This window comes from Anomalospiza imberbis, chromosome 13, assembly GCF_031753505.1.
Source record: "Anomalospiza imberbis isolate Cuckoo-Finch-1a 21T00152 chromosome 13, ASM3175350v1, whole genome shotgun sequence".
Taxonomy (NCBI): Eukaryota; Metazoa; Chordata; class Aves; order Passeriformes; family Viduidae; genus Anomalospiza; species Anomalospiza imberbis.
In genome coordinates, this window is record NC_089693.1 from 6322324 (window position 1) to 6350096 (window position 27773).

Below are 27773 nucleotides of genomic sequence, written 5' to 3' on the forward strand. Positions count from 1 at the left end.
TAAAATTTTCCAGCTAAAGCAATTTGTGTTGCAACTTTTGTAACTAAATCCACGGAAGCTTCTGCCATGCCATTCTGGACTTATTTCAGTAATACATGCTCACATTCATCATTCCTGTCTGTCCCAAATCTACAGACCTCGGCCTTTCTGAACCAAGGTAAATTTGTTTTCTCTATAGGCTGTTTATTCTATATTAGTGCTCAGCAAAAATACAATCCACAGACCTGCTTCACCCTATTGCCCCACTTTATCACTAAGAAATGAACTGAAGGCTGGGAGCACCATTATGGAGTCAGACACAGTACATTGAAAATGAATATCATATTGTTCAGATCTCTAATGATCAAGTCATATTCACCCACAGTGTCTCCAGTTAAGTTCATTGTATTAATAATACTGGGTTATATATAGAAAACACATTGACTTTATGCCTGAAGGGCCTTTTCAAAAGGCTTCTTTTTAATGTAAAATATATTTTCTCAGTTATGTGGTAAAAGATTGGACTTGAAGAGACATGTCTGCAGTGCTACAGGGTGTAAAATAATTGCCTGGCAACTACATTCCCAAAGGAAAACAAATGCAGTCTCCATTACAGAGCTGGGAAACACAAGGTTCCTTGCAGAGCCAAAGGGACCATGCCAGAAGTGCCACTCCTTCCAGGTGCATCCACCCACTTCTTCAGGTGTCACCTCATCCTCTCTTCCAACAGCTGTGCAGGATGGGGCAAATGTGATCCCACCACTGTGAGACTCTTCACAGCTCTCCTCCTGCAGAGCTGGTCCCCAGGGGCTGGTCACCCTTCCTCCCACAGCCACTAGGCTCAGGCTTCAAGCCCAAGGGAATGATGCTGATCCTCTGCTCTGACATCTTCCTGCTCCACAGTTCCAGGGTTGAGATGGATCACTTGTGGTTGAGCCAAACTTTTAAAAAGGCAGCCACTTCCTTGGCATTTTGCACACTCTTTCCCCATGGGATGGTTGGGGAAAAAGGCAAGAACCTTCATACCCTTTGCCCAAACCCAGGCAACAGCTCTTCTTGCTGCTCCTCACCCCACTGAAGTGAGGGCATCAGGACTGTCTGTCTCAGGCTGCTGATCACTTGTTTGAACACCTTTCCTGGTCCAGCAAAGTCAGTCAAAACTTAAAATACACTTTCACTGCAGATGCCAACACCTGTGCTGGCTCTGGGCACATGAACATACGGGAAAGCAAAAAAAGGTGGTGATATGAACACACCCAAGCTGGCTCTGCTCAAGGTCTGGAAATCATCTCTGCATAGAAATCTGCATTCACATGACAAGGATAATAGATGCCACAGCTGAACCCCTGCTGAAAGTAGGGTGTTATTAGCTTGGCTCTTGCTGCATGTGCCTGTGCTGTTTCTAGGCCAGCACTCAAAAAATATGCAAGTTACTGTACTGGTGCCATGAGGAGTTTGCAGATTGGATCTGTGCCTCACTGGTGTGAAAAATTCATTTTATATTCTAGTGACCAACTCTGAGGTTAGTGACACAGTGCAAATTAAGCACACATTCAAGGTCAGGATTTTCAGGGCCTGAGAAGAGAGAAGGTATTGCATCACGCAGCAAGAAAAAGAGCACATCACACTCCCAGCTGAGGCAAGGCACACATTGTTGGCAACCTTCTTCTCTCTGGCATCAAGCAGAAAACTTTCCTGTCATCTCCTGTAGCCCACTGTGCATCTCCTTGCCACATTTCAGTAGCCACAGCATCCTGTGCCATTGGCCCCTGGCCAACACACAAGGCAAAAAACAAGTGTACCTGGGCACCTTTTGCAGGGTTTCACAGCTGTGCCACAAGCACAGTGATGCTCCAGGCTGTTGCACTCTGCAAACAGAGCAAAGAGTACTCAGCACCCATGGAAGATATCCTGTTTGGTCAGAAGCTGATACATCAGTGCAAAGCCACAGTTTGTTCCAAAATACTTAAAGCAGAAAAAAGCCACGTGCCTCTCAAAGGTAAACATGCATTTTCCGCTACTCGAGTGAAACTGGGATCCAAATACTCTGCATAAAAACCTCACCTCTAACCCAGGCACTCACTGCAGCAAGCAGCAAGGCAGGCAGGGCTGTCAATACCTCCCTCATTTGCTTCCTACAGATCCTGCATGGGACACAATGGGCTGACCCCCTTTCCCAGCTCCCCCATGGAAGGGAAGGCGCAGTGCCCCATTTACAGCGTGAACAAAAAGATCACTGGGGTGTTATTTGCAGCTACCCCCCCACATTCATCATGGAAAGTCAGCCTGAGTCACCAACAGGTCAAAGCAGACCCAGATACAGAGCCAGGCCATACGGAACTGCCTAAGCAGAACTTGAAAGGCTTTTTCTGTTGCTTTGAAACAGATGCACACCACAGCCAAAATCTAGTTTTTTAACCTTTTAAAGCCCCAACCTACAGTGATATTATAATCACAACCACAAACTTAGTGTCCACAAGCTTTATGCCCCTAAGTCTGCTGCTCAATACCGACCTCACTGAGTGAAAGCAGGTGGTATTTAAGTCCCTGACAAGGTATCTACAAAAACATCCAGCACCAGAATCCGTTTTTAGCACAAACTTTCCTTGAGTAGCACACTTACAACAAAGCCAGTAGATATTTGAATCCTTACTTATTTTTAAATGTTATGTCATTTTCACTGGCAGTCAAACAACACATCATAAACATGCAAAGAAGTACAACACCTCAACCCTGCAGCTACATTTCTGCATGCTTTAAAAACTGTAGCACAGAACAGTGCTGCCGGCACATTTCAGACCTGGAGGATGAAGAATTCCATGTGGAACAAGTGCTCAGCAGCAGGGGCTGGTGAGCAGGGGCAGCCAATCTCTCTGTCAAAGTAAACAGCCAAGGGAAAGCTGCTGGAACATCTTAGACACATTCAGAGATGGATCTTTTTTCTCTCCATGGCCAGCAAGTACAGTACAAAGCCAGATGAAGAGGAATTTGAAGTGTATAATTTAAATGTAGGTTCCTGCAGCACTCCTGGCCACATACAGAACTGGTAGCAAGATTCATACATGCATCTGGAACTCTGAAAACTGGGCACCATCATGCTGGGTTCCAGCTGAGAGGAGAAAATGAAATTCATGTCACTGGAAGACTCCTAACAGGAAAAAAACCCCTTCCTATATACTATCACATGGACTATGTACTACCACTGGAGAGGCACATCCCAAGCTGTCACACTGCAATGCCCTCCTTTCTCCACCTCCACAACTGAATGCAGGTTTGCCTGTTCATCCAATGAATCACTTCCTACCACAACACTTCCATGCCTGCAGAGAAGGCTTTCTACTATAAACAGGGCACTTCCCATGCAGAAACCATAAGGCAAGTCTGACGAGGAAACCTGTCACGTGAAGGGCTTCATGTTAGTTTAATTTATGATCAAGAGCTGAACTCGGGGCTAAGGGCTGCACCTGAGTTATGCCACAGTGCAGATGAAGAAGCAAGGCCTGTGGAGCTGGTTGCTGAAGCATTCCCAGCTGCCAGGCATGAACCAGGGCAGAAGTGACACAGGCAGGACACTCTGAGGCAGCATTAATAAAAGCTTTGAAGGAAGCTGAATTCAGTTTTCATGGTTGGAGGACACTGGTGATTATATAAAGGCTACATACTGGGAGAGGAGCTTTTCTGACAAGTCCTACTACTTTTCTCCTCTTCTGCTCTGGTTCTGCTGATATCTCTCCTGCTCTACTCCCTATCCAGCAGAAAGGATGCCTGGCTGCAGCAAATGGGAACTTGTCTTAGGGAGAAGTTTGAGGCTTTTCCCATCAACCAGTGCATCAAGTGCTTCAATTTAGTAAGCCTTGGGACATAGGAAGCCATTTGAAAGGGAAACAGCAAAATGGCCACATTGTACTGCCATTCCACAGCACTTTTTAACAACTCATAAAAGAAATACTGAATTACACTTCTGCACGTGGAATTGGGGTCTTACTTTAGCACCTAACTAGCAACACCCCAAGCTTGCCCCAGAGCCACATGTGCTGCTTGCTTATCCCCACCTCACACCCTGCAGCCCACACAAGCACTGTCCGTGTCATCCTGCTTATTTGCTAAGTAACACCCTCCTACAAAGCTGCTCACCAGCAACTCATTTCTCCTTTCACGTTGTGTCTGTGCAGCACCAAGGGTACAAACAGGAGCCATGTGCTGGCTGCTGCCAAACTTCCCACTAAAGGGAGAGGCAGGCTGGGAGGTGAGCAAGGAGGGGCCACGGTGCAAGCAGGCGAGTCATGGCTTGAAGATGATCTTACATCTATGTACAGCAGAATCACCAGACCCTGAAAAACTTTAATGAGCACACAGCAGGAAAACAGAAGTTCCCACCTCTTCTGTTTACCTATCAGTCTGACATGAGCCAAAGCACAATAGGAGAGGGGTTCCTATAGAGGATCACTGCTCCTAGGGACATAGCAAATTCTGGGAGGAATCCATCATGCAGGCACTAGAAGTGGGAATGGTTTTGCATTCAGCATTCAACACAAAGCCAGAGACATCCACTCTAATGGTTACTGCAGCCAACATGAGCACTTTTTCTCCTCTCCTTGGAACTTTCCCAATCTGGGTTCTCTCAACCTCCACAGCCATTTCGAATCCCATGTTTTCATTTCCTTCCAGTTCTTCACTCATCCTTTGCAGAAAGCTTCTACATGAAGTTAATTCTCTTTATACTCAGCTTCTCTCTGGTTACTGCCTCCCCAAGGTACTAATTACAATACAGTTTACTAGCCAGGCACATAACATTTAGACTCTAATTTTGCCCTGCTTTAAAGGAAGCTAGACACCACTGAGACAGTCCACTGCAGCCAGTAGCAGGGAAGGATATTTTTCAAAAGCACTTCAGTGGCTTTGGAACCAGAGTCCCATTTTCAAAGAGACACTTGGAGTAAGTCACTTCTGTCAATGACAGTATGGCTCAGAAAACATCCTTGAAAATAATACCCTCAGGCTCTTTTAAAATCCATCACTTACCAAAGAGTGAGTAAAGCAGCCCCAAGCAGTCTTTTCCAGTGAAGCCTCAAACAGCAAAAGGCTAAATGTTTCAGCCCTGACATTTCAGGCAGGTGTGAAGGAAACAGGGATACCATTCAGCAACAAGGCTGCATCATCACAGGTAGGATAGCACAAAATTACCATCCCCATTAATTAATTAGGTTCAGCCTGTTATGATAACTGCTAGAGACCTGGTTCAGGGCCCAAGCCTGGGGGCCTCTTTCATCCTAGTTACCATCACTGGAGCAGCTCAGTGCCCATCATCCTACACCACAAGATGACCACGGAACCTGACAATAACACAGCTAGCACATTTGCTGATTGAGAAAGTATGCCCAAAGAAGGCCTGGCGATGTCCATGACAAAGCCAGGAAATGATCCCAAGCATGCCTGGTCTGCACCTTCACCACAAAATACAAAATAGTAGTTGTTCCTCAGCCAACAAGAGTTACCCCATGGGCTAAGCTGTCCTCTCCCAAGTCTGCCCCATGTCACATAGTCCAAATGCAAATAAATCCAGATTTCTCTGGGCACAAATATTAGTCTTGACTGATGAAAAGAGTCAGTTTGGACATGACAGGTCTGGACAGCCAGCTACAAAGTAAGAGCTTGGCTTGAAAACATTATCCACATGTGGCAGGAGTGCTCCTCTGTTCCTGCCAAGATGCCACCATCACCAGATTATACCTCACCAGTATTGGTTCAGATGAATCAAGTTGCTGTTCCTCCATCATTTAATCTCTCACTTGCCTGAAGAGTGGGGGCGAGGAGGAGGTCAGGGAAATACACAGTGACAGGACTCCTGGAAACACTCCATGAACATAATATTTTGTGACACTGTCTGGATACCAAGAGTTCTGAATACAATCAGGATGCTGAGAATCAAATTGAAAGTGTCTGTATCTATGCATTATGAAGCAGAAGGGGCAAACAAACAAGAAACCAAATGTCATTTTAGTTTCATTTGCACTTCCAGTGTAGCAAAGTTCTGTGTACCTCTTAAAGATCCCACTCCTTGAAGCCTCAGTGTGATGCCTAACAGGAATCTATAAAGACTTGATCAACAGTAACTTGAATACAAGTATTGGAGTAACCAGACACACTCCATCCATGTCAAAAGGCCGGGTTAGCTAAACCAGAAGACCACACTTTGCCACCAGCTATTTGCAGAACATTTTTGTCCGTTTTAGCCAAGCACTCCCCCAAAATTAAAATGCCATCTCAGAGCAGGTCAGTTTGAACATGGAAATACAGAAGTATTGAGCTGGAAAGACTGTAGGAGAGCCTGGGAAAAAATTCCATGCATGAGAACATACAACCTTACACCAAATCCCACAGAGAACTCTCCATCCAGATTCACCTCCCAGCTGTTACCCTGCTAACCAATTCCTCACTGGATACCTGCCCACAGGTACCAGAGGTGCAGTCTATTAATGTGGGAGTATCTGGAAAACTTAGATAACAACAAGGGACACTGATCAGGGACAGACTTCAAAAGTTTGCAATCTGAAAGCACACAGAACTGATTCTAGAGGCTGCATCCAGTATTTCCCAAGAGTCATTATCTACAACTACAGTAATTCATTAGGGATCTATTTAAATAAGAAGGCAAAATAAAAATTCTGGCAAAAAGCTTGTCCAGCATTGAATTAAGCTGAATAATTCAAATCAATAAATGCCATCTAAAATACAGCAGGCTACACCATACGGCTCAAATGCTTCCACAAGAAACAGCAAGAAGATATTTGAAACTTCTGCCTTCTTGCTAAGAAAGAGCAAGAACTGAGATTAAGTGCAACACAGTAGCCTTGATGCATCCTAATCCATGGAAAACACTCAACTTCTGTACAGGGCCAGCATTTGAGAAAGCTTGTGCAGTTGTGCCAAATGACACAGCAAACCCACAAAACTGTGCCTCTAGCACATGGCTTGCTAGTGTGGCTTAACTTCAATAGCCATCAAATAACTCCCAAGCAGATTTTGGAATCCATTCATTCACACAATGATTTGTCAATGCAGAAGAGGCCTCAATCAAGTGAATTAACTCATGGAAGTGAATGGTTTATCTAGCTCCATGGAATACTTGAACACTTTCAGCCTTTGCTCTCAAGCTCTCTGAAGCTGGTAGGTTTGAATCCCAAAGACTATGGGAAAGCTTTTCAGTAACCCTAAGCAGCTCCCTTGAGTTACAATTTTTAATAGTATTCATTATCACAGACTATAGAAAGAGAACTAACAAAACCCAAAACCCAACCTAGACTAGCATCTTGTGACCCAAGGGCTCAAGCAGCCATGTAGTTTTGGTATCACATTTTGACATCAAAAATAGAAACTTGTGGTCCAAGCACCCCTCTTTGGACCAAAACTGGAGAACACAAGACAAGGCAGGTTCCTGCAGGAACACAGCTGAGCTAAGTGGGCATTCCTTGCACTGAGCACCTTGGATGAGACCATCAAGAGGATCACCCAAACAGCCATCACTGCCCTTCACAAACAAGCACCCCTAGACAAGGCATCTCTTCAGCTGAAGCTCCTGTCCCTCGGCCAGCAGCTGCACTGACTTCAGACATAAGGACCTGCATTATAACTAGCTATAGGCAGCAGGAAACAAAGTGTGCATCTCATGCAGAGGCTGAAAGGCCCATTGTAATTAACCACTCTCAGCCCTGTACGCTGGACAAGACAAAAACAAAACCCACAGTTTTCCTTTGCTGCCAAGCCCTAAAAACACTGCCCACTATTTCTCATAAAGGGCCTGTATGCCCAGCACTTTCTCTATCACAAGCTAGAGCATTTGGCATAGGCTATGGGAAGGTTAATTCCCACCAAAATCACATTTTACAGACAATGCCTGCAGGACAGAAAGAACACCACCGTGTTTCAGTCACACAGACATGCTTCTCCTTGGGCTGAACCTTGCTGCCCAGTGGGACACCACAAAAACCAGTGACTGATCACCAAGTGCAGACAGGACCCAAGCAAAAGGGAAACCATTTACCCAGTGGCAGCCAACATTTCTGCAAAGAGCATGTCAGTGCTCAAACATGATTAATGATTTACTTTAGCTCATGGCAAGGGTGGATGCTCTTTCAGCAGAGCACAGTGAAGATCTGACAGAGACATACACCCAGAGAGCCTAGGGGGAAAAAAGGGGTGGGATGAAGGGAATATGGTGTTTTGATTTCTGGCTTTGTTTTAAACATCAAAATCTATTTTAATGGGTGATGAAAATTAATTTTCCCAGGTTGAGTCTGTTTTATCCCTGACAGTAATTGCTTTATCTCAACCCACAAGCTTTTTCACCTCATTTTCTGCCCCCACTGAGTTGATGAGGGAGTGAGAGAGAAGATGGGTGGTTATCTGGCTGCAGACCAAGGTTAACACACCATAACATCTCACCAAGCAAGGTGGACATCCTTTAACAGGAAAAGAGTTAAAGCTTGAAGAATAACTTGGAGAAAATAGCTTTCCTAAGTCACAACAATTACGGCTCTTCCTGCAGCTCAGTGAGATGATGAGAAGCAAGCTGTAGGATTGAAAAACTTAAAGTCTTAAACTTCTCCTCTTTAAAAATCAAACCTTAGTTATATACTGTTATTTTTCTGTTGTTTCCAAACTACTGGGTAACAAAGGATCCATCCCTAATATGGCAACTCAATGCATTATCATACAACACTCAGACCATGTCAGGATGAGAAGTGAGCATGTTGCCAGCAGATGAAACTCATTAGCAGGGCACAAGAAGCAGCAGGACACCACTGGGGGCATTCCCCTTTCATGTTTTTCAAAATAATTTTCTTTCAGTCAGTGTTTTAGCTTCTCTCTTGGAACGTTTTACAAGCTTGCCCTCTTCTCTCTTGGCATTTCTCAGCGTAGACAGGCATGTGTGGTATTTTTCGGAGGTACAGGGACTTGCCCTGCTACTGTCCCAAGTAATGCACATGCCAGTCTTCCTGCATCTTCCTTCAGAGATTCCTTTCAAGCCAAAGCATGAGGTTTAGTCCATTCCAGCACCAAAACACTCCCAAGCAAATCTCTGGTCTCCTGCTAATGATGTGCCAAACTATGTTTGCATGAAACTGAGAAGAAGAAAGAGGTAGCAACTATTTAATATCCTCCTTTTCAGAAATAAAAAACAAGAACTCCAGACGATCTTTCTGCAGCCCTTCCTGGTAAAGTTCCAACAGAGAAAACAAATACCATTCATTGTTTAACAGGACAGGTTGCAAAACTATTAAGTTATGATGTTTTCTCACTCCCTGTTATTCCTTTAGAGCATTAAAGGGATGAAATAAATCTGAAACTCCAGAAAACTCAGAACTCTGTCCTGCTACGGCAAACAGGCCCACCACTATCCTCTGGCCCTGCTGTGTTTGAACATAGGTGCTCCATCTAACACACATTTCAAGAAGATTCCAGGAAAAATACTTCCTTTTTACCTTAAACATAAATTCATAGAGTAATTCCTCTGTTTTAGGAATGCAGAGGGCACCACTACCTGTCACTCTCCACTGTAAAGCAATTCCACGTTGTTTCATGCAGTTCTCCAGGTATTAAAATGTTAGGTATCATCCTAAAATACATACATGCAACACACATTTCAAGGCTGTTTCTTCTATATTGACCCAAACTCAACGCTGATTTCAATTCAGCCAGAAGTCTTTCAGTGGGAGACAAAAAAAAAAAAGTATGTCACAAATATACCATTATTCTATTCATCTTTGAAAATGAAAAGTGAAACATTTCTGAAAGGTTTCTGTATTCTTCCACACCCACACCACACATCTCTCTCAACAGCCGAACTTTCTTTCAGTTTCCTTATAGCAGAGTTTGTATTTGCCTTTAAAAAAAAAAAACAAAAAACTAAAGAAAATGTTGGATTGAGATGCAAACATCAAAGCACCAAAAAACAAACCTGCTATAGTTGCTTCAGAAACTGGGTGAGTCATGAAGACCTCAATACAACTGATTATCCAGGTTCTGTCAAAAACTTCACTGTCATTTGATGGATCACCATAAAACTAAATTTTAAGTTTTTTTCCACTTTCAGTAAACTAAGGAATTATGAATTATACCAGTGAACAGCATGGTAAGTGTTTCAAAAGGACACTTAAATATTAAAAATGAGCCAATTCCAGCAATCCTTGCCCGGGAAACAGATGTAGCATGAAATAACAACTCCTGTGCTCCCACACCGGCTCTCACAGCCACTTATCTAAGAGCCACTGTGCCTGCAAACATGCAGAAACCATCCAAGTGATAGCTGCAGACACCAAGATGGTGTTAAAAAATACAGAGAAATAGCTGGCTGCTTGGTGAGGTTTCGAAAGGCTACTATGAAGGGAGAGGCAATAGAGGGGAAAAACAGAAACCAAAGCAAATTCCTTTTCTTTTTGAAAATAACAAGGATGATAAACATTCTAGCAAACCAGAAATAAATATTTTGCTTTTACACTCCAGCCATCTAAAATAACTGACAGTGTTCAGGCACTGCTGCAACAGAAGCTCAGTAAAAGATCTTCAATACAGTGGGCACTGTGCAACAGCAGGAGGGGGCTGCCTGTCCCACTTCAGCAAGGAATACTCAGGTGGTAAAATGCTGAAGCACATCAAATTAAGAATAAGGCTGGGAAAAAAATTGCTAACTGGAGAGCTTAGAAAATCTGATTTTAGTTCTGAGGTGTCTCCTAGTTTGCTGAGTGAGGGGAGGCAGATCCAGACCTGTGCTCTAAGTCTGTACCTCTTATGATTACAACTGCATACCTGCTTAACATCTGGGAAAAAGGAACATTCCTTCTCCCCCTCCTCTCAAACAGAAACAGCTTGGATGCAGGGACCACCTCTCTGAACACTACAGAATGCTTCCCACAACAGGGCAGAGCCCTCCCAGCATGGATGGACGGAGTGACAGACACTCCAGGAGCTTCCTCAACAGCCTGCAATCACTGCTGATCCTACTGACAGTGTATGGAGCAGGGCAGTGTGAAATCTCTACTCCGTGGAGCAGGCACCACTGTTTGCTTTGCACTGCCTATCTACAAAGAGAGAGAGTGTCTAGTGGTTGTTCCAAGGTGACCTGGAGATGGGACTCTTGGGGTTCTAGTCCTGGTTTTGCTGCAGAGCTATAATGAAGCCTTGTAAATCAAAATCAGTGGCCCATTTTTCTGTGCAATAGGAAAAATTAAGTCTTCCAAACTTCACTGGAGCACTTAAAGGAGTTATTACACAAAGTACTATCACGTTGATTTAAACTTCTTTGGATGATGCTTAAAATACAACACTTGTAGGTTTCATCTGGTGTTGATCAGGAGACAAAGCTACACTAATTCATCCAAGGTGCAACCTCAGCCACTAAATAGTTTGCCATTGTTTGATCTTCCTGTGAAGGAAAAGCAGGAGACCAAGCAGTCTACAAGTAAGGATTATAATACACAGAGGACAAATTCTTCCTGATGAATTGCAGAATAACCTTTCTGAAGCAATAAATTTACACTGCTGTAGCAGGACAGAAGTTGGCTTTTGGTCCTTTACAATACCCTGAAAGTAAGGGACAAAAAAGCCCATGCAAACCTGACAGACACTCCTTTCTGGGAAGCAGGGAGTATCTGCTCTGCCTTGCAGAGAAGGGGAGGGATCACAGCTCCACTGAGCTCTCTCTGGGACAGGGGCTACACAACGACTAAAAGAGTCACCTGCATGAAACTCCTGAGCACGAATGGCACAGCCCCTCAGACCAGTGCATTTTCTGCTCTAATTCAGGATCCCTGTAAACCTCAGCTGCAGGAATACTGCAGGCCATTAAACCACTCCGAGCCTGTCACACAGGCACCCTGCAAGAGCTAGAGGGATTCTGGAAGCAAAGGCTGGCCAGAAGAAATGAGACACTGGTTTTACAGTGGGCCATAGCATTTCTAACTGTCCTTCTTTCAGAGCCTACAAACATCACTTGGCCCTTACAGAGAAAATGAAGAACTGCCAAAGTTTCTGCTAAAAATAATAAAAACACTAAAATCAATTAGTCCACATTTAGACATCAAGTACATTTTGCCTTTAAATGCATTTAACCAGCAAGACATCAGGTTGTAATTTGCATATAATACATAATCTAAGAGATAAACATGTTATCTCCACACTGTTTCATCTATTAGTAGCAGATAAAAAAACCCCTTTCTCCTAATCAACACATATATGCCAGCTACAAGTTTTCTTGATATTCAAAAATCCACACTTGGATTGGAATTTATAACTTAAATAAAGTTTTTATATTAATGTGTCCATGCCACAGTCCTGACTCACACCCCACAGGAGCATGAAAGCATCAGGACCCAGAGCTGGATCTGGTTTCTGCTCCACCCTGCAGTCAGAGACCCAAAAATATATCAGAAGGCTTCTTCGAGAAGAAATATGAATGTAGTCAAAAGAGCTAGTTTAGAATAACTTTCTGTGCAACTCAGCTGCAGAACAGACAATATTCTCTAATGGGAAAGGCACACTAGAAACAACTTTCCAGAAATAACATTGCCAGCAAAGATATATTAAGGGAAAATGAACGGTAAGCAATAACCAGCCAATGCTTGGCAATACTCATCCCCACTAAAACGTTTATTTAACTCCATGGGTTTCTTCCCCTTTAACTACCCCAGTGACAAATAAATTATGAACATTACAGCTAATTTATTACTCAGCACAGCCGAGGATGGAGAGAAAAAAAAAAGGCAGCAGTATTTTCAAGCTGATTCTTATTCTAGAAAAACAAATACTTTATTAAAAATAATAAATTAAAATAGGAAAAACTACTTTTGTAGTTAAGTCTGCCCATGCCTAAGCCATTCAGGCTCTGCTGCTGCCAACCAATCAAATGCTTTATCAATAGCTTCAGAAAAAGAATCAAGCTCTTAATCTCTGCCTCAGTTTTCCCACCTGTGACACTTCTCCCACCCCATCCATTCAGACTGCAAATACACAGAGGCAAATTCTATAGTGCAGCACCAAGGACAACAGAAAGCTCTGAAGCACTGCAGTATTTCCAAAACTGACTTTAATGACATCCTCCATGCAGATCTTGCCAGATTTCAAGGAGGGTTTGATCAGGTCTGTGCCACAGAACACAGTATTGTTTTTGTTATATTTAACATGGGAGAGGAAGGGGTTGCACAGCAAAACAACTTAAAAAATACAGGAGCCAAATTCTGCTGTTAACCCCCCAGTTCCCAGCTGTGCATCATACAGGGCTCCTATTTCTGTTTGCTCCACCAGGAACCCTTTGGTCATTAACTTCTGTATTTATCTTTTATACTTATCTTTTCCCTGAAGATGGAATTTCAAGATTTTCATTGATATCTCAAACCCCAGCAGCAATAAAACCACACAGAAGGAGGCTGTCTCAGAGACCACATACACACACACTCTCACCTGGAGTCATACAGCACTAATTTTACTGCAGACACTTAGTTAAAAGAGTTTTTGCAGGCTGCAGTCAAACACTGCTTCATGGGCAAAGCTCTCCCTAGGAAGTTAAGCACGGCTCAAAAGTTTTCATTCAGCAAAACAAGAAACAATTTGGCATTCATTCCCACGCAAACACCAATGCACCCTCCTTGGGAGGGACCAATTATTTTCCTTTCCATCCCATGCTCAGGCCAGTCATCCTCTATCACTTGATAAAACACATGAATAGCTGCATTCAAAGCTGTAGCAAACAGAGACAGCTCAGTAAAGCTCTGTAAAAACAGCTCCCCAGAGCACACCACAGAACCGGCTCCCAGCGCGCTTCCCATATGCATGCCCTTTATCTAAAGAAGCCCATGACTTTGGCAGATGTTGGATGCTTGCAACTAGGTCAGTTTGAACCAGAGCAAGTCGAGGCTAAAGGCCAGGGAGAGAAATTAAACTGTGCTCCTGCTCCACAGACTGTGGCTGTCAAAGAGAGAGTGCTTTGCCTTCTGCTCAAGCAGTGATTTCACCACTGGCTAGGCAGAAGATTTGACTGGCAGGGTGATGAAATGCCTCAGCGATGAACCGTCAGGAGCACTTGGAACGTTATTACCAGCAAAAATATTCCAAAATATAGTGCATGCAGGAATTCATGGGGAGGGAGGTAGACAGGCAGGAAAGTGTTGCCAAGGTATGTGAATCAGCCTTATCGAAATCCTCATCGCTGCACGGCTGGCATGACTGATCACACTGCTGCATCCACCCGAAAGGCACAAGGCTCCAGCTGGAGAACAGAGGCTCCAGCCCTTCCCTCTTGGTGCCCTCTGCACCAGTCACCCTCAGCTCTATAATCCACTGCCCAGTGCTGCAGGAGAGCAACTGCAGGTGGAAACCAGCTGGGCTTTTAAAAGTTGCTGCAAAAATCCTGAGTAACTTCTGCAGCAGGAATGCCTGCAGACTACAAGCAGCATTTTCCCCACTGCCACTGCAGTTGCTGGGAAATTCAAGTTTCCAAAAGCACGCAGGAGTAATTAGATGAAGCCAAATAAATGTGTACACAAAACCTTACACGAATATGCAAATAATAGGGTGTATTCAGCAGCCCCAGAAATTAAAGCAGCAGCGCAGGCTTGTATTTGCATAAACTATGCAGGATATGGCACCAAGTAATTTTGGAACATGTGCATTTTGCAAACAGCAAGCATAATAATAGACAAATATTTTGGAATGTGACATTGATCAAATACTCCCTAAAACTTCACATGAAGAACCTCAGAGACACTGCACTGTTTAAACACAGACATCTACTGCTGGCATCCTGGGGTATTTTCACTGCTGAGTTCTGTGGGAAAAGAATTGGACTTTATATAGATTTTTATCAGCATTTATTATTTATAAAGCCCTGTTGGCAAGAAGAATGTTTTATGAACAAATAAAAGTGAATGATCCTTTTTTAAAAACCACATAATGAATGAATGTATACTTTGTACATATATGCAAGTGGTTGCTGTTAGTCTACTGCACAGCGAACACGGAAAAGGGGAGGTTTTTTACATCTCTAAAAAGAAGTAACAATAGCCACTTCTAAATGTACTGACATGAAAGCAAAGCCCAATCCAAACTGAGCTCTTCAATCACTCCTGAAAAGCCAAGCCCATGGCTTGTTTTCTTAACAAGCTGAATTTCTGCCCTTGTGGTCTCCCTGTGCAGAACGAGACAAAATCTGAGGAAACCAACTTGTCGCCGTATAAGGCAAAAAAAGGTTTCTCTTCCTGAGTTACAAATAACTAGGGAAAGTCACACATGTGGCTAAGGAAAGCAGAACTACAATACCGAACTCCCTCACTGCTGACAGGCTAAAATTAGTAGTTTATTCAACTGCCCAGAACTACACACTGTGCCTGTCCTATGCAGCATCTCCCTATTTGTCTTTCTGTGCTCTCCACTTTGTCTCACCTGCTAATTTGTCCCTCGGGGAGTAGCCCAGCAGCCACCGCTGAGCCTCACTCATCCCAGGAGCCTGAGCAAATGAATATCCACTTGCAGTTACACCTGGGCAATTCTGCAGTGCCTCCACTGATTCCACCCCATGGCAGCACCTGAGAACAGCACCTGGCCCCACGGGACACTTGGTCTGTAAAAACGATTAAGTCCTCCGTGCTTTCCAGCAAGCATCTTTGCTGCTCCCGCTCTCACTCCCCTGCAGCACCTGTTAGCACAGCGCTGGGCAGATTTGCTTTAAGCACAGATTCACCCTGCAATGACAATTCCACATTTGCATCTGTTCATTGTAGGAAGAGCTTCATGGTATTTGTAATGCCGGCAGATAAATTATACAGGGAACAGAGGAACACTTGCCCAGTGCAGCTGGGCCACTGCTTATGCATGCTAGGGATCGTTTTGAGTTTAGTTTGCTTTTTTTTTCCTTTTCCCCCACTGCCCAGTTGTCTGTTACTGCCTGCGGATCCCGCTGGCCATGGGACGTGCTGCCATGCTGCTCAGGACATAGACCTGGAGAAAGGCAGAGAGCAGAGACAGCAGCACCTCCGCTGAGTTCACCCCTTGGAGGAGGGAGGGCTCTGGGAATCGCAGCGCTCATTTCCAGACGGTGGGGCTGGGGTGTGTGAAACACTCCAAAGGAGCAGCAACGCTACTCCGGCACAAAGCACCTCCCAGGAGTTGGGGAAAACAGGAAAAGAAATGCAAAACTGGTGAGGAGTGAGCAATGCAAAGGAGTTTGAGGGAAATGCCACACTAGGGACTAATGCTGCTGATCCTACGCTCGAACACCCCAGCGAAGCGTGCTGAAATACAGTCCTCCAGCAGATCCATACATTCCCGGCACACCGGTGCCCACTGGGTGACATCACCCGTGGGCTCTTCCTTGGCTATTACTTTGAGGAAGGATTATCCTACACTCATTCACACCGACAGCTCATTTTGCAAGTAGCTCATCGGAAACAATATATTTACTTACCAAGGTGTTACTCACATAAAACAGGCATGTTCCTGTCAGGCTCCTACAAATTTAGTTATATCTACATATACTCACCTAGGGTATAGAGCTGCTGAATTTATCTCATCAGATGTGATGCAGTTTCCTTTGGAATTACAAATATGTTTCAAACTAAACTTATGTTTTATTATATGGAGATGAATTCTAATTTCCATTTCATATTAAGAGGGACTATTAACCATGGTTAGTTTAGTCACATACCTTGAAAAATTATAGATCACGTTCAGCACAAATTTGCATAAGTAGTTTGAGCATGTGAAAGAAGCAATGCTAAATACTGAATGTAAGTTACCAAATGCAGAGTTCTTACATTTACTGTAGAATATATTATGTGTATGGCCTCAAAAAGCCTCAGAGATTACGAATACATTTCTTTTCCATGGAAACTATAATTCTCAAATCCAGCAAGCTATTTTAAGAAATTTAAATCAACTATACACTTACATCTGCTGGAAGAAGAACATTTCCACAGGCTGTACACTTCAAGGCACAAGCACAGCCGTATGGACATCTTCCCAACTCTTCTACTACACTTCTGCTTCTGACACCACATCTCACTATGCAGATTTAGTGCTAAAGTCTTATTTGGATTGTTCTGTACCCAACACCGGGACTTTCGGGGCTGCTGCGCTTTGCACCGCTGCATCACTTAAGAGGATGAGGAAAAGCGGTAACGCGGGAGGCACGAAATAAATGCCCCACTAGCTTTTGCCGGTATTTATTCAGTGAGAAACGGAAAGGCTGGCGCTGGAGCCGAGTGCCCGGCCAGCCGGAGACCCGCATTGGTGCCAGCCCGCCCCGGGCACAGCCGCGCTCCGGGCGCTCGGGAGTCCCGCGGAGCGGCCGCACAAGTTGGGCGGCAGCGGGTGGGTGACCCCTCGGCACTGCTGAGTCATTTCAGCCGCCGAACGCCGGGCTGTCCTGACCCAGCCGGGCTGGGGGGCTGCCCGCAGAGCCGCCCCGGCGCCGGGGAAACTTCCCCTGCGCTCCGCCGCGCACCCCCGCCCGCGGCTCAGCCCCGCCGGCGCGGGGGGCTGCGGGCCGGCCGCACTCACCAGGTAGGCTCCCACCGTGCCCTGGGCCAGCATCAGGGCGCACTCGGACACCAGGAAGAGCTGGATGCTGGAGAAGCAGGAGACCTTCCTCCGCCGCCTGCGCTGCCGCGGCGCGCCGGCCCCCGGGAGCTCGCTGCCGCCGCCGCCGCCGCCCGCCGAGCCCCGCTTCCCCGGCATCCTCCCGGGCACCGCCGCTCCGCCGCCGCGGGATGGCGGGCCCCGCGGCTGCTCCGCGCCTTCCTCCACCGCCTCCTCCTCCTCCTCCTCGGGGTGCCAATCACAGCGGCAACCCGCGGCTGCCTCTCCGCCCGCGGGCTGCTGCCATGGCCAGCTCGCCGCCGCCTCCGCCGCCGCCTCCTCGCTTCTCCCCTCCCCTCGCCCGGCCGCGCTCCCTCTCTCCGCCGGCTCCGCGCAGGCCGAATCCGCGTCCCCGCCGGCGAGGGGCGGGGAACGCGAGGGGCTGGGGCTGGGGCCGGGGCTGGCGGAGGCTCCGCGGCGGGCGGGGCGGCCCCGTCCCGGGCTGTGGGCACGGCGGGGGCAGCGGCCGCAGTGCCCGCCCCGAGCCCGCTGCCCCGCGGCGGCGGCCGCGCACCCGCCTTCGGAGCGAGCGGCGGTGCTCCCGCGCGGCGCCGGCGGCGGGGATTGTCCCCGCAGGTGGAGGGCTGGATGCCCCCTCATCCGCCCGGCCGGCGCCCTGCCGGTGTGTGTCCCCTGCTCCGTTCGGTTGTAGGGGCCCCTTTACGAAGGGAAACGGAGGCCCCACAGAAATTAAACCTAAGAAGAAACGAGCGGCTGGAGGTGACTTGCGTCGCGCTGCCGCTGCCATGTGCGCCAGCCTTGGCCATGCTGCGTGTCCCTGGCACCTGCCTTCCGTGGTGGCCTTTGTGGTCAGCCCCACCTCGAGTTCTAATTTCAAGAGATATCTTCTCTTAAAAACCACTAATCTTCACTTCTACTATTACAGATCACATTCCTTGTCAACGTAATTGCAAAACCTGATCTGTTTCACTCTTCAGATGCACTTTTCTTGTTCATTTCTGGATCCACGCTGGGCGGCTGCTGTTCTACTTCCTTGTGTTATTAAACTCCAAGTTATAGGGAACTTTAAATCAATGGTTCATTTAGGACTGGGATGCCCACGGCCTTTGAGAGGAAGAATTTGTGGAAACACAGGTTACATTTTTCAGAACTACCCCATGATTTGCATCCTAAATTTCATTTTCAGAGGCAGTTGAGACCTTGAAGCTCCTGAACACCTCAGAAGATATCTTTGAAAATGGAACTTAGGACCGTTGTAATTTATAAAGCATAAACCAGTCAGCACCAGGAAGTCAAGAGAACTGATATTTTGGATGAACTCTTTTTTTCTTCCCGTACTCTTTTTGAGTTTCTTCTCCCAAAATATTATCACCTCTTGGGGGCTTTTTATTTTGGCCTATTGTTACATGAGTAACCTTATTAAACACAATGCTGAAAATCTCTGAGCAGCGTCTCCAGCCAGGCTGATGAATCTTTACTGAGACCAGCTGGTGCACATTGCAGAACTGCAAACCACTGCTGGAAAGAAAATGGAGAGACCTGGCACACTCAGATGCTGCCCTTCGTTCATCAGCTGCCCAACAGGTCCCTCCCATGCTGAACTTTGTCTTGCCACAGCTTTTCCAGCAGGTCTGTGCCACATCAACAGGAGTCAATAGTCCAGTCCACCTCAGGGACACGGTCTCCAACAGTAATGGCCTGAGGCATCGTTATCAATTAATGAGCGAGGAGAACAGTCTGGTGCTTGTAGATGAGTGGTCTTAATTTTAATGAGATATAGACCAGTCCTCCAGACATTGCAAGGCTCACGAGATGCACATTAGAAGCTACCTGAGGGCTCAGTTGCTACGGTTTTTGCATGAGGCCATGAGAAACTGGCTCTTCCATACAGGTTTCTGCCAGTTCATAAGGTGTTTGTTTTCCATCCTGAAAAAACTGGTTCTTCCACCAAAGAAACCCCAAAAAGGCAAGTGTTCTGGAAATCTCTTTAGACAACAAAAGTGCTCATCTTCTTCCTAATATGTTTATTTGGGCACCTGTTCTGTAAACATCCTGAAGTTGGGAAGCCAGCAAGGTCTCTATCTCTAGATGGGTAACTTCGCAGACTAATTCAATTAGCGTGGCTAGACAGATGCTTTGCTCCAGGTGGATGCTGTAGTGCGTGATAAACAGGATGGACAAGCTCACAGACTTTTAAATAGGTGAAACCAGAGTGGTGTCTCTTAAAATACTTGAACATAGAGTTTTGCTAGGGGAAGTCTTAAAATTTCCTGAAAAAAACCCCACCCAACAGAACCAATACACATTTTTGGGGCATGCTGGTCTTTCCAGTCATCTTTTGGCTGCTCTTAAGTTAGGTACTAAAGACAGCAAAGCTCTGAAAACTCACCAAGTATATAGCTGGAGGCAGAAGTAAACTTCTGCACGTGCTACTGCAGTTACCAATATTCAAGTTGATGCTTTAAAGCTCTTGAGAATATATATATATATATATATATATAATATATGCAAATGACATCATGTGTCTTGATCACATCTTAGACATCCTGTTGGAAGAATTTGTCTGGGCTGATACACTGCTTGTCTTTCACAAGGAAAACAGCTGCTAGAAAAATTTGACTCTAATACTAATTATCTGAAACATCTGGTTGGTTGGTTTATTGCAGCAGAATACAATTTTCAGTTCAGTTTTTCTCCAGAAGAGACAGAATGCCTGGAATTTTTTTTCTCTTATTTATGTTGTATACTCACGCTTATTTCCTCTAGAAAAAATCCTCCTGCGTTGCTCTGCTGAAAGAAAGAGTGAGGGTCTTTCATCTCCACTTGAAGTAGATTGGTAGACCTGAGTTTGCTTTCTGCCACCTCAAAACAGACCACATTCCTGAGAGATCTCAGTAGAATGCTTCAGGGATGGACAAGTGACCTGGTTGGATTTAATAGTTAATTATTGCTATACCCAAACAGCTTTTCTGGCCTAAATTGACTCAGCTTTAACTACTAATGTGTGGAATACTAATGTTCCTGGATTATCATTAGCCTAGAATGAAAAATGACTCTATAGCTAGAATAGTCCCTTCTCCTCAGGGCTCAGCAGTTTGGCCAGCACAGTTCTCAGCTGTTTCCACATCCAAAGCAAGCATTTCCCCCACAGTAATTTCTACTAAAGCATCTTGCAGATACCTTGTCAGGTTTTCATAAACACTCCGACATTCATTGCCGGCAGGCAGCGTGCTGCCCTAGATAAGGGTGGGCACTCCAATCTTAAACAAGCCAGCTCTCCTGAGACCATCTCATTGCACCTTGTCTCTGGACATCTCCTTGCTTCTGGGCTTGTGTCAACATTCACCTCTGGGTAACCTTAGCAGGCAGAGTTTTCTTAGTCTGAAACCATGCTGAAACAATTTCTGCTTTAGTTCACTTTTCCCCCCTCCTGTTTATGGTTAATACTACTCCAAATTAGCTGTGTAATTGTGTGGCTTGAAACTAGGCAGGCATAACTTTTTTGATCCATGTGTGCAGTCGTTGCCTGTGGTATATGGGGTGTGTGGCACTGAAGAACTGAGAGAGAGCTGTGCAGGGTGAGGACCTTAGTGAAGTACTTGACTGGTATCTTACACCTCAAGGGGCGAAAGTGCAAACTGAAAATCTAAGCTTGACCATCAGCAGTGTGGGTAACAGGAGAAGGAGCAGGAGAGGATGATTTCCCTTCAGCAGAGCTGGTGGAAACCACTCCTGTGAAATGTGCCAAAGCAAGCAGCTGAGCTGTATCATTAGGCATCTCTACAACTGCCATTGGAATCATATTCCCAAACCTTCCAGACATATTTTACAGTCCAGGGAACTAATGTGTGCCTCACCCAGTACAGCCCCTCTGGAGAACTGTACCTTTTCCTGCTGAGGACCAAGAAATAGCAGGGAAAACCAAGAACAGATGCTAAGACAAAATGATGGTCTTACAAAGACCTGTGATATATATTTAAAAACACCCAACCAAAGCAGTGCTGCAACCATAACTGTTGACTTCTGTTACTAAAACTTCTCTGGATGTTCTCTACAGGGTGACTGCACTTCACTGCTCTCCTTTCCACTGCTGCAGGTCAGCTATTGCAGTCTGACACTCATCCAAGTGTCTGCATCCTCACCCCTCCCCATAGCTATGCTTTCAGACGGGCATTTGTGCAGTGTTGGGGCTGCTCTCCTGCCCCGTGGCCCTGGGTGCCAGCCCGGCTGTAAATCGCTGCTAATCTGAGATAATTGCAAGGGCGACTGAGGAACATCATCGTGAGAGCCGTCCCCGAGGCATGCTTGCCTCAGTCTGCCGCGTTGACACTTGTTCTGCCCCTTGCTCTGGCAGAGAAGATGCTCTCACCTGGCTGTGAAGATGCCACAGCGCTGCATTAGGCACAGGAAAATAATGTCCCTGAGAGGTTTGTATTCCGCTCCATTCAAAATCCCACCAGTGAGGTTAAAAATCAGGCACAGCTGCCTCAGATACCAGTCTCAGACTACACCCATTTGGGTTTCTTTCCAGGACAGTGTATCCATGTTTGGGCCAGTTTTCATTTGCTTTAAGCCATTTGGATGAAAGGAGAGCTCATCTGCTACCAAAACAGATTTGCATGTAACGTAAATCACATCCCCTTGGCACCAGATCTGCACCCCTGGCTGGTCCTGCCTGGTGCATTTGTCTGAGGGAAGACTTATATATTAAGACAATAAGGAATAACTTCAGATATGTTCAAAGTACAAGGAAGAACATGTAAATAAATATGAGATCCCAGGGCATTGGCCAAGAGACTTTTCCTTGGGATGGCTTTGAAATTATGTTTTGTGATTCCCCGGTGCAAAACCCTGTGGAGCAGCTGGCACAGGAGGGAGGAGACAGGAAGGGATTTTTATCACCTACCGATGTAGAATGGGGGTATAAGTGTGCCCATCAACCAAAGGTGTATGGCAGTAAGGAGAACTGAGACTGGGGCAGCTTGTGGACATATCAGCAGCTGTCATTTCCAAGATACCATGACATTAACAGTTTTAAAGCAATTTCTTTCTATAAACACTTCTGACTTTACTGCCTTGCTATTTTGAGTCCTGCTGGAGACTTGGACTCATTAAAAAGGTATTTCCTTCAGACAAGCAGATTAGATAGCTGTTCCTTCCCCCACATGATGAAAGGATGGAGAACACCTCACTGAAGCTAAAAAATGCAGAAAATTAGGACACATTAGTTTAACAAGAGGTCAAGGCTCACCTTGAAATCTCCACCTATGAAAAGGAGTTTAAAAAGAGAGTAGATTCCTAAATGCAAGAATTGGGTGTCTTGTCTACAATCCACATTGCATAAACCTGGCTCCTAAGCTCTAATTACGGTTTCCCAAATAAATGAGACTTGGATCTGAAGGCAGCTGAGTAATCTCCAGTGCCACTGACTCCATGAGACCTGAGGGCATGCGACACTTTTACAGCAGAACTAGGCACCCAGCAGGATCATGGTCTAAATGGAAATCCGAATGACTTTTGAATTAAAGCAATGTCATTTAGCAAACACAGTATAATTGTGGAGTACCTGCAAATATTGACATCAGCCTAACACCTCATTTAGTAGGAAAGTTAATTTGCAGAATCAGAAAATGAAAAGTAAATTACTGGACAATAGACTGCTGCTTTCCTGACTATTAATCAGCATCTCATAAAGCAATGCATGTCTAAACTTTAAGTCAATATACAATAAAAATATTTAATTTCTTTATTTTAAGGATGAGACCTTCAAGCTCTTAATTCTAAAAGATTATTCTATTTAGTAAAAAAAAGGAATGTCATCTATATTTTATACATTGATGTGCATTTGTGAAACAACTAAGATACTCACAGTAGTAACACATTATTACAAATGTTCTGCTTTCCTGTCACTGTCACACTCTGAAAAATATTCTTGGCCAGACCTGTCCGTGGCTGATGATGCAGCAGAAGGCAATGTTCCCTGGAGTCTGCAAGAATTCATCTTCCAGGTGGTGGGATAACAAGATGAGTGATGGTGACATCTTTTGTGTAGGAAGTCACACCAAGCTCTGACACAGTCGCAGTTGCTGGTGACACATGGACACTTCTGCCCAGCTCTGGGCATTAATATTAGTGGGTCAGCCCAAAGTTCATTGTTGTGATTTCATTTTGACCCCTTACTTTGGGGTTTTTTTTTGGTATTAGTTGGACACTATTTGCTCCTTCTACGTGTCCACATTGTGAGTAACTTCCTTTAATAGCAAAATGTAGCACAGCTTCTATATGAAAGCTTGTGAAGTGCTTTGGACCAAGGGAGCTATAAACACTGTGTAAGCAAGTGGAGTTCCACCCAGACACTGAACAGTTGTGTCCTGACACTTCTTGCTAGATAATGACTTTAGGGACCCAGTACTTGTAAATCAGACTGTCCCCTTAGTAAAGAAGTTGTTTATAGTGATGCTCAGTGGCATCTTGAAATCCAGCCATGGGTGCATGGGCTGACTTCCCCTGTAGCCTTTTATTTACATTCCATGACCACATTCTCAGTGGATCTTGCAGCTTGGCGTGAACACTTTCAATCAAACACTGCTTGCTTTCAGCCCAGTCATATTTTTTTCTCTAGACATAATATAGAGCATTGTATTTGTCTCACGGAACTAGTCCCTGGGTTTATTGAAATGACTGTTGTATCTTTTTGCAGAATAGATTTTATTAACATCTCTGAGCTGGTAAAAACCTGGCTTAGGGCTTTTCTGGATTAGCTGTTTCTTGTCAATGGAAGAGAGTTTCCTGTGTGATTTTTGTGGGGTCTCTCTAACACACACTGTAGTCCCAGATGAAGTAAGCCACTGTGAAGGGTGTTCCATCTCTCAGGCTGAGGTAAAGGTGTTCATGGCAGAGTGGGAAGCTGAATAATTGTAGATGATAATTAAAATAGTGTCCTGTGCTGTCCATGAAAGAATCAAGGCAATCAGCAAACGCAAAGTAGGACAGTACAGACAGAAAAGGGAGGAACTTCACTGATAGCATTGTGATGTTGTGGAACAGCTCCTCAAAACAAAACCAGTTCCCATAAACCAGCCTTTTATTGCCTTTTTTTTTTTTTTTTTTTTTTTTGGTTTAGAACTGAGTTCTCTCACCTCAACTCATGCATCACCTCAACTGATGCGTGACCCCAGTTCAATTCAATAGGTTCATCTTAGGAGCAGCTAACGATGTTGTTGGGTGTTACTTTATATACTTATGTAATTTCAGTTGGGTGAGCTTGATGTAAAAGAACACCCTTTTGTCACCTTAGCTATCCCCATGCCTCTGGGTACCATAAGGTCAGTCACAATCTGCTTTGGCTGGACACATAACCCTGAGTTGAGCTGTAATCTTTTAAGTTCATATTGATAAGTAACAATGGCAGCATTTGAAAAATGGCAGCAATATGAGTATATAGTGAGCATTTTGGCCAAAATTAAATGTTTTTTCTTTTGATTTGGACTCTAATAGCTTGCTATAATTTGGTTTCAGCATTCTTGACAATATTTGGTCCTCAAAGGTTTGCACACAGACTAATGGAAGCAAGTAGGAACTTCAAGAATTGAATTGTATTTTTTTAAAACTAATTTTATTGGGGGTTTAGTGGTTTATTCTGCTTTATTGGTTCAAGCTTTTAGAATTAAGACAATCCCTAAACTATTTCATGTCTATATGAAAATGAAATGTTTATAACAGCCTCTTGTAGTACATAGTGTCACAATTTGATATTTAAGGCAATGGTCATCTGATATAAAGACTCAGCTGTGAGAGGAGCCTTTACTGAAGTCTCTGCAGAAGACCTTGCAGAGCAGTCCTGAGGTCTGCAGGCAAACTTTATCCAAAGAGCACCAGAGTCCTGCTGCATCTTTTCATCCCTGTGGTCCTAGAGGCTGAACTTCCCCTTATGAAGGATCCTTACAGTGTTTGGTATGAAGGAATGCAATATCTCTGAAGCAATGATAGAAATGCAGTGATAGAAATGCAGGACCCAGGAATGCAGGGGAGAGAGGAGTTGTTGACCTCACTGGAACTTAGCTAAGCCAGTGAAAGATAAAGGGAATCCACTTGCTCTTGGCCTGACCTCCAACATGAAAACAGGGCAGTGCAATGGGTGGTCAAAGACTAAAACCAAGTTATTTGAAACTGCCTCGGTAAGGCAGCAGAGAGTTGCTCTATTTGACCTTGAAATAAGCAAAGCCCTCAAAGGAAAAAAAATGTCCAATTCCTTTTCTTACTGTGAAGCAAACAGAGACCATATTTTGGTTGACATAACAGAACAACTCTCCTGTAAAAAAAATCAGGGAAAGGAAGGTGTCATTAAAGGAGATTTGTGAACTTGTTATCTTGAGGCTTGATGCTAATTCTAGAGTGCTCAATAAGCATGGAGAAAATGGAGCAACAAGGAGAGGCAAAGCCTGACAGGTTCTTAACAGCGTTACATTCCTGCTCCACTTTTCATTGCTATTTTAAAAAGAAAATAATTGGGTTACAGGAAATATCCTGAAAGATCTCACATGAATGTTTGCTTTTTGGGTAGAGTGGCTTGCAGGTGAGCCCTCAGCAGGTGTTTTTCATTGAGAAAAAGATACAATTTCTATCTCTTACATTTTTGGTGTGTGAAGGGCTGTCCATAAGCCAAGAATAGCATTCTGCTCATGCTGAGGGTGCAGTAGTGGAGGTTTGGATGGTAATCATTATCTCACATCAGAGAATGGGATGACTAGTTCAAATGGATTAAAAAAGAAATAATCTCTCACTACTCATTTAAATGTCCTTCCCCTCTAGATCAAGAAACTAGCTCCAGCCTTTTATACTTATGGTGGGACATTAAGAGATGGGATTCACTCTGCAACTAAAATTGTTCATCTTCCCAGAGGAGACAATATACACTTACCCAGGAAAGTTACAGACAGGACCTAGTCTAGAGAAAGAAATTACCTTGAGACGTTGTTTTCAGGGATATTCCCTAGAGCTCAGTGGGATCTGGTGCCATAAAGACACCACAACCTGTATGAACACCACAAGGATGGGATCTGATTCCCACTGCCTAACAACAAACACTTGAAATTATCATTCAGGATCTAGCTTTGCACCTACCCCTTAGCTCCCTTTCTGACTTTCAAAGGCTCTTTTCTGACAGAAACATCCTAACTGTCAATTATGGGGGGTATGTTTGGCTGCATAATTAGAATGAAGGACAGTTGTTAAGAAGGTAACTATTATTTTTATTTTTCTATGGCAATATAAAACTCTCCTGTGAATCAATCATAAATGTCTCTCCAGTGATTTATGACCAGTATGTGAAAGCTGAGAGATGACTTGAATGCAGATTTTGTTATAAATTATTTCCTTGAGTTTTTGTCCCAAATGCAATATTTTACTATTATTAATAGTCTGTGCATGTCACATTGAAGCAAAATGGAGCATGGCACCTTAAGACAACCACTGTGCTCAACAAAACTTCCTTGCATAACTTCCTCCATGTGGATGTGTATCATTAATCTTTTGACAAGAAGGATCTTGATTCTTTCCTTTCGTACAAAATTAAAAATGCCTTTCTGGAACAGAGAACTGAAGTAGTACATATACTGAGAGGATGAGAATCAAGGTCTTTACAAAAAGATAGGGCTTTTTAAATATTCAGCTTTGTTGACTTACATAAATTGCAGCAGTGCCCACCTGGTCTGTTGAGGACTGAAGTTCTGGAGGTGCTGCTTTCTCCTGAACAAAGGCTCAGTCTCAGCTCTCCTCTACATGGAGATTGTTTTACCACATGCACAGGACAATATGATAATGATTATTCAAGAGAGTGATTGTCTCTCCAGTCATTCCATTGTATCAACATGCCTTTTCTCAATCAAGCTGAACAGACCCTCCATGAACTATTGCTGTTGTTTGCTTGAGAAAAGCTCATTACCAGAGCTGATCAAGAGACATGTTTCAACCATAGTGAATGCATGTATTTCTGTGAAACTCAGCTTTTTATGTAATTTTTATTAAAAGCAGTATGTTTTGATTACTGGATTTTCTATTAGAATTCTCCTTTCAATAAGTAAAAATTACAATGACATTTTTAATACCTTTATCTATAGTTTTCTCTCTGTTTTTTCTGGGAAGGTCAATAAAAGTGTAAAAATGTGTTCATTTTACGTTTCAAAATGAAAACAGAGACTTCAGCATAT

At 44.3% G+C, this 27773-nt stretch overlaps 1 protein-coding gene across 1 annotated transcript in view; it reads right to left on the minus strand.

The window, feature by feature from the left end:
* SLCO3A1 (solute carrier organic anion transporter family member 3A1) overlaps positions 1-17950 on the minus strand; it is a 129180-nt gene extending 111230 nt beyond the window's left edge. Inside the window, exon 1 of the mRNA XM_068203691.1 lies at positions 17527-17950. Within this exon, the coding sequence (XP_068059792.1) occupies positions 17527-17703 (177 nt within the window). The 5' untranslated portion in view covers positions 17704-17950. The remainder of the gene's footprint in view (positions 1-17526) is intronic.
* Positions 17951-27773: the final 9823 nt, after the last annotated feature.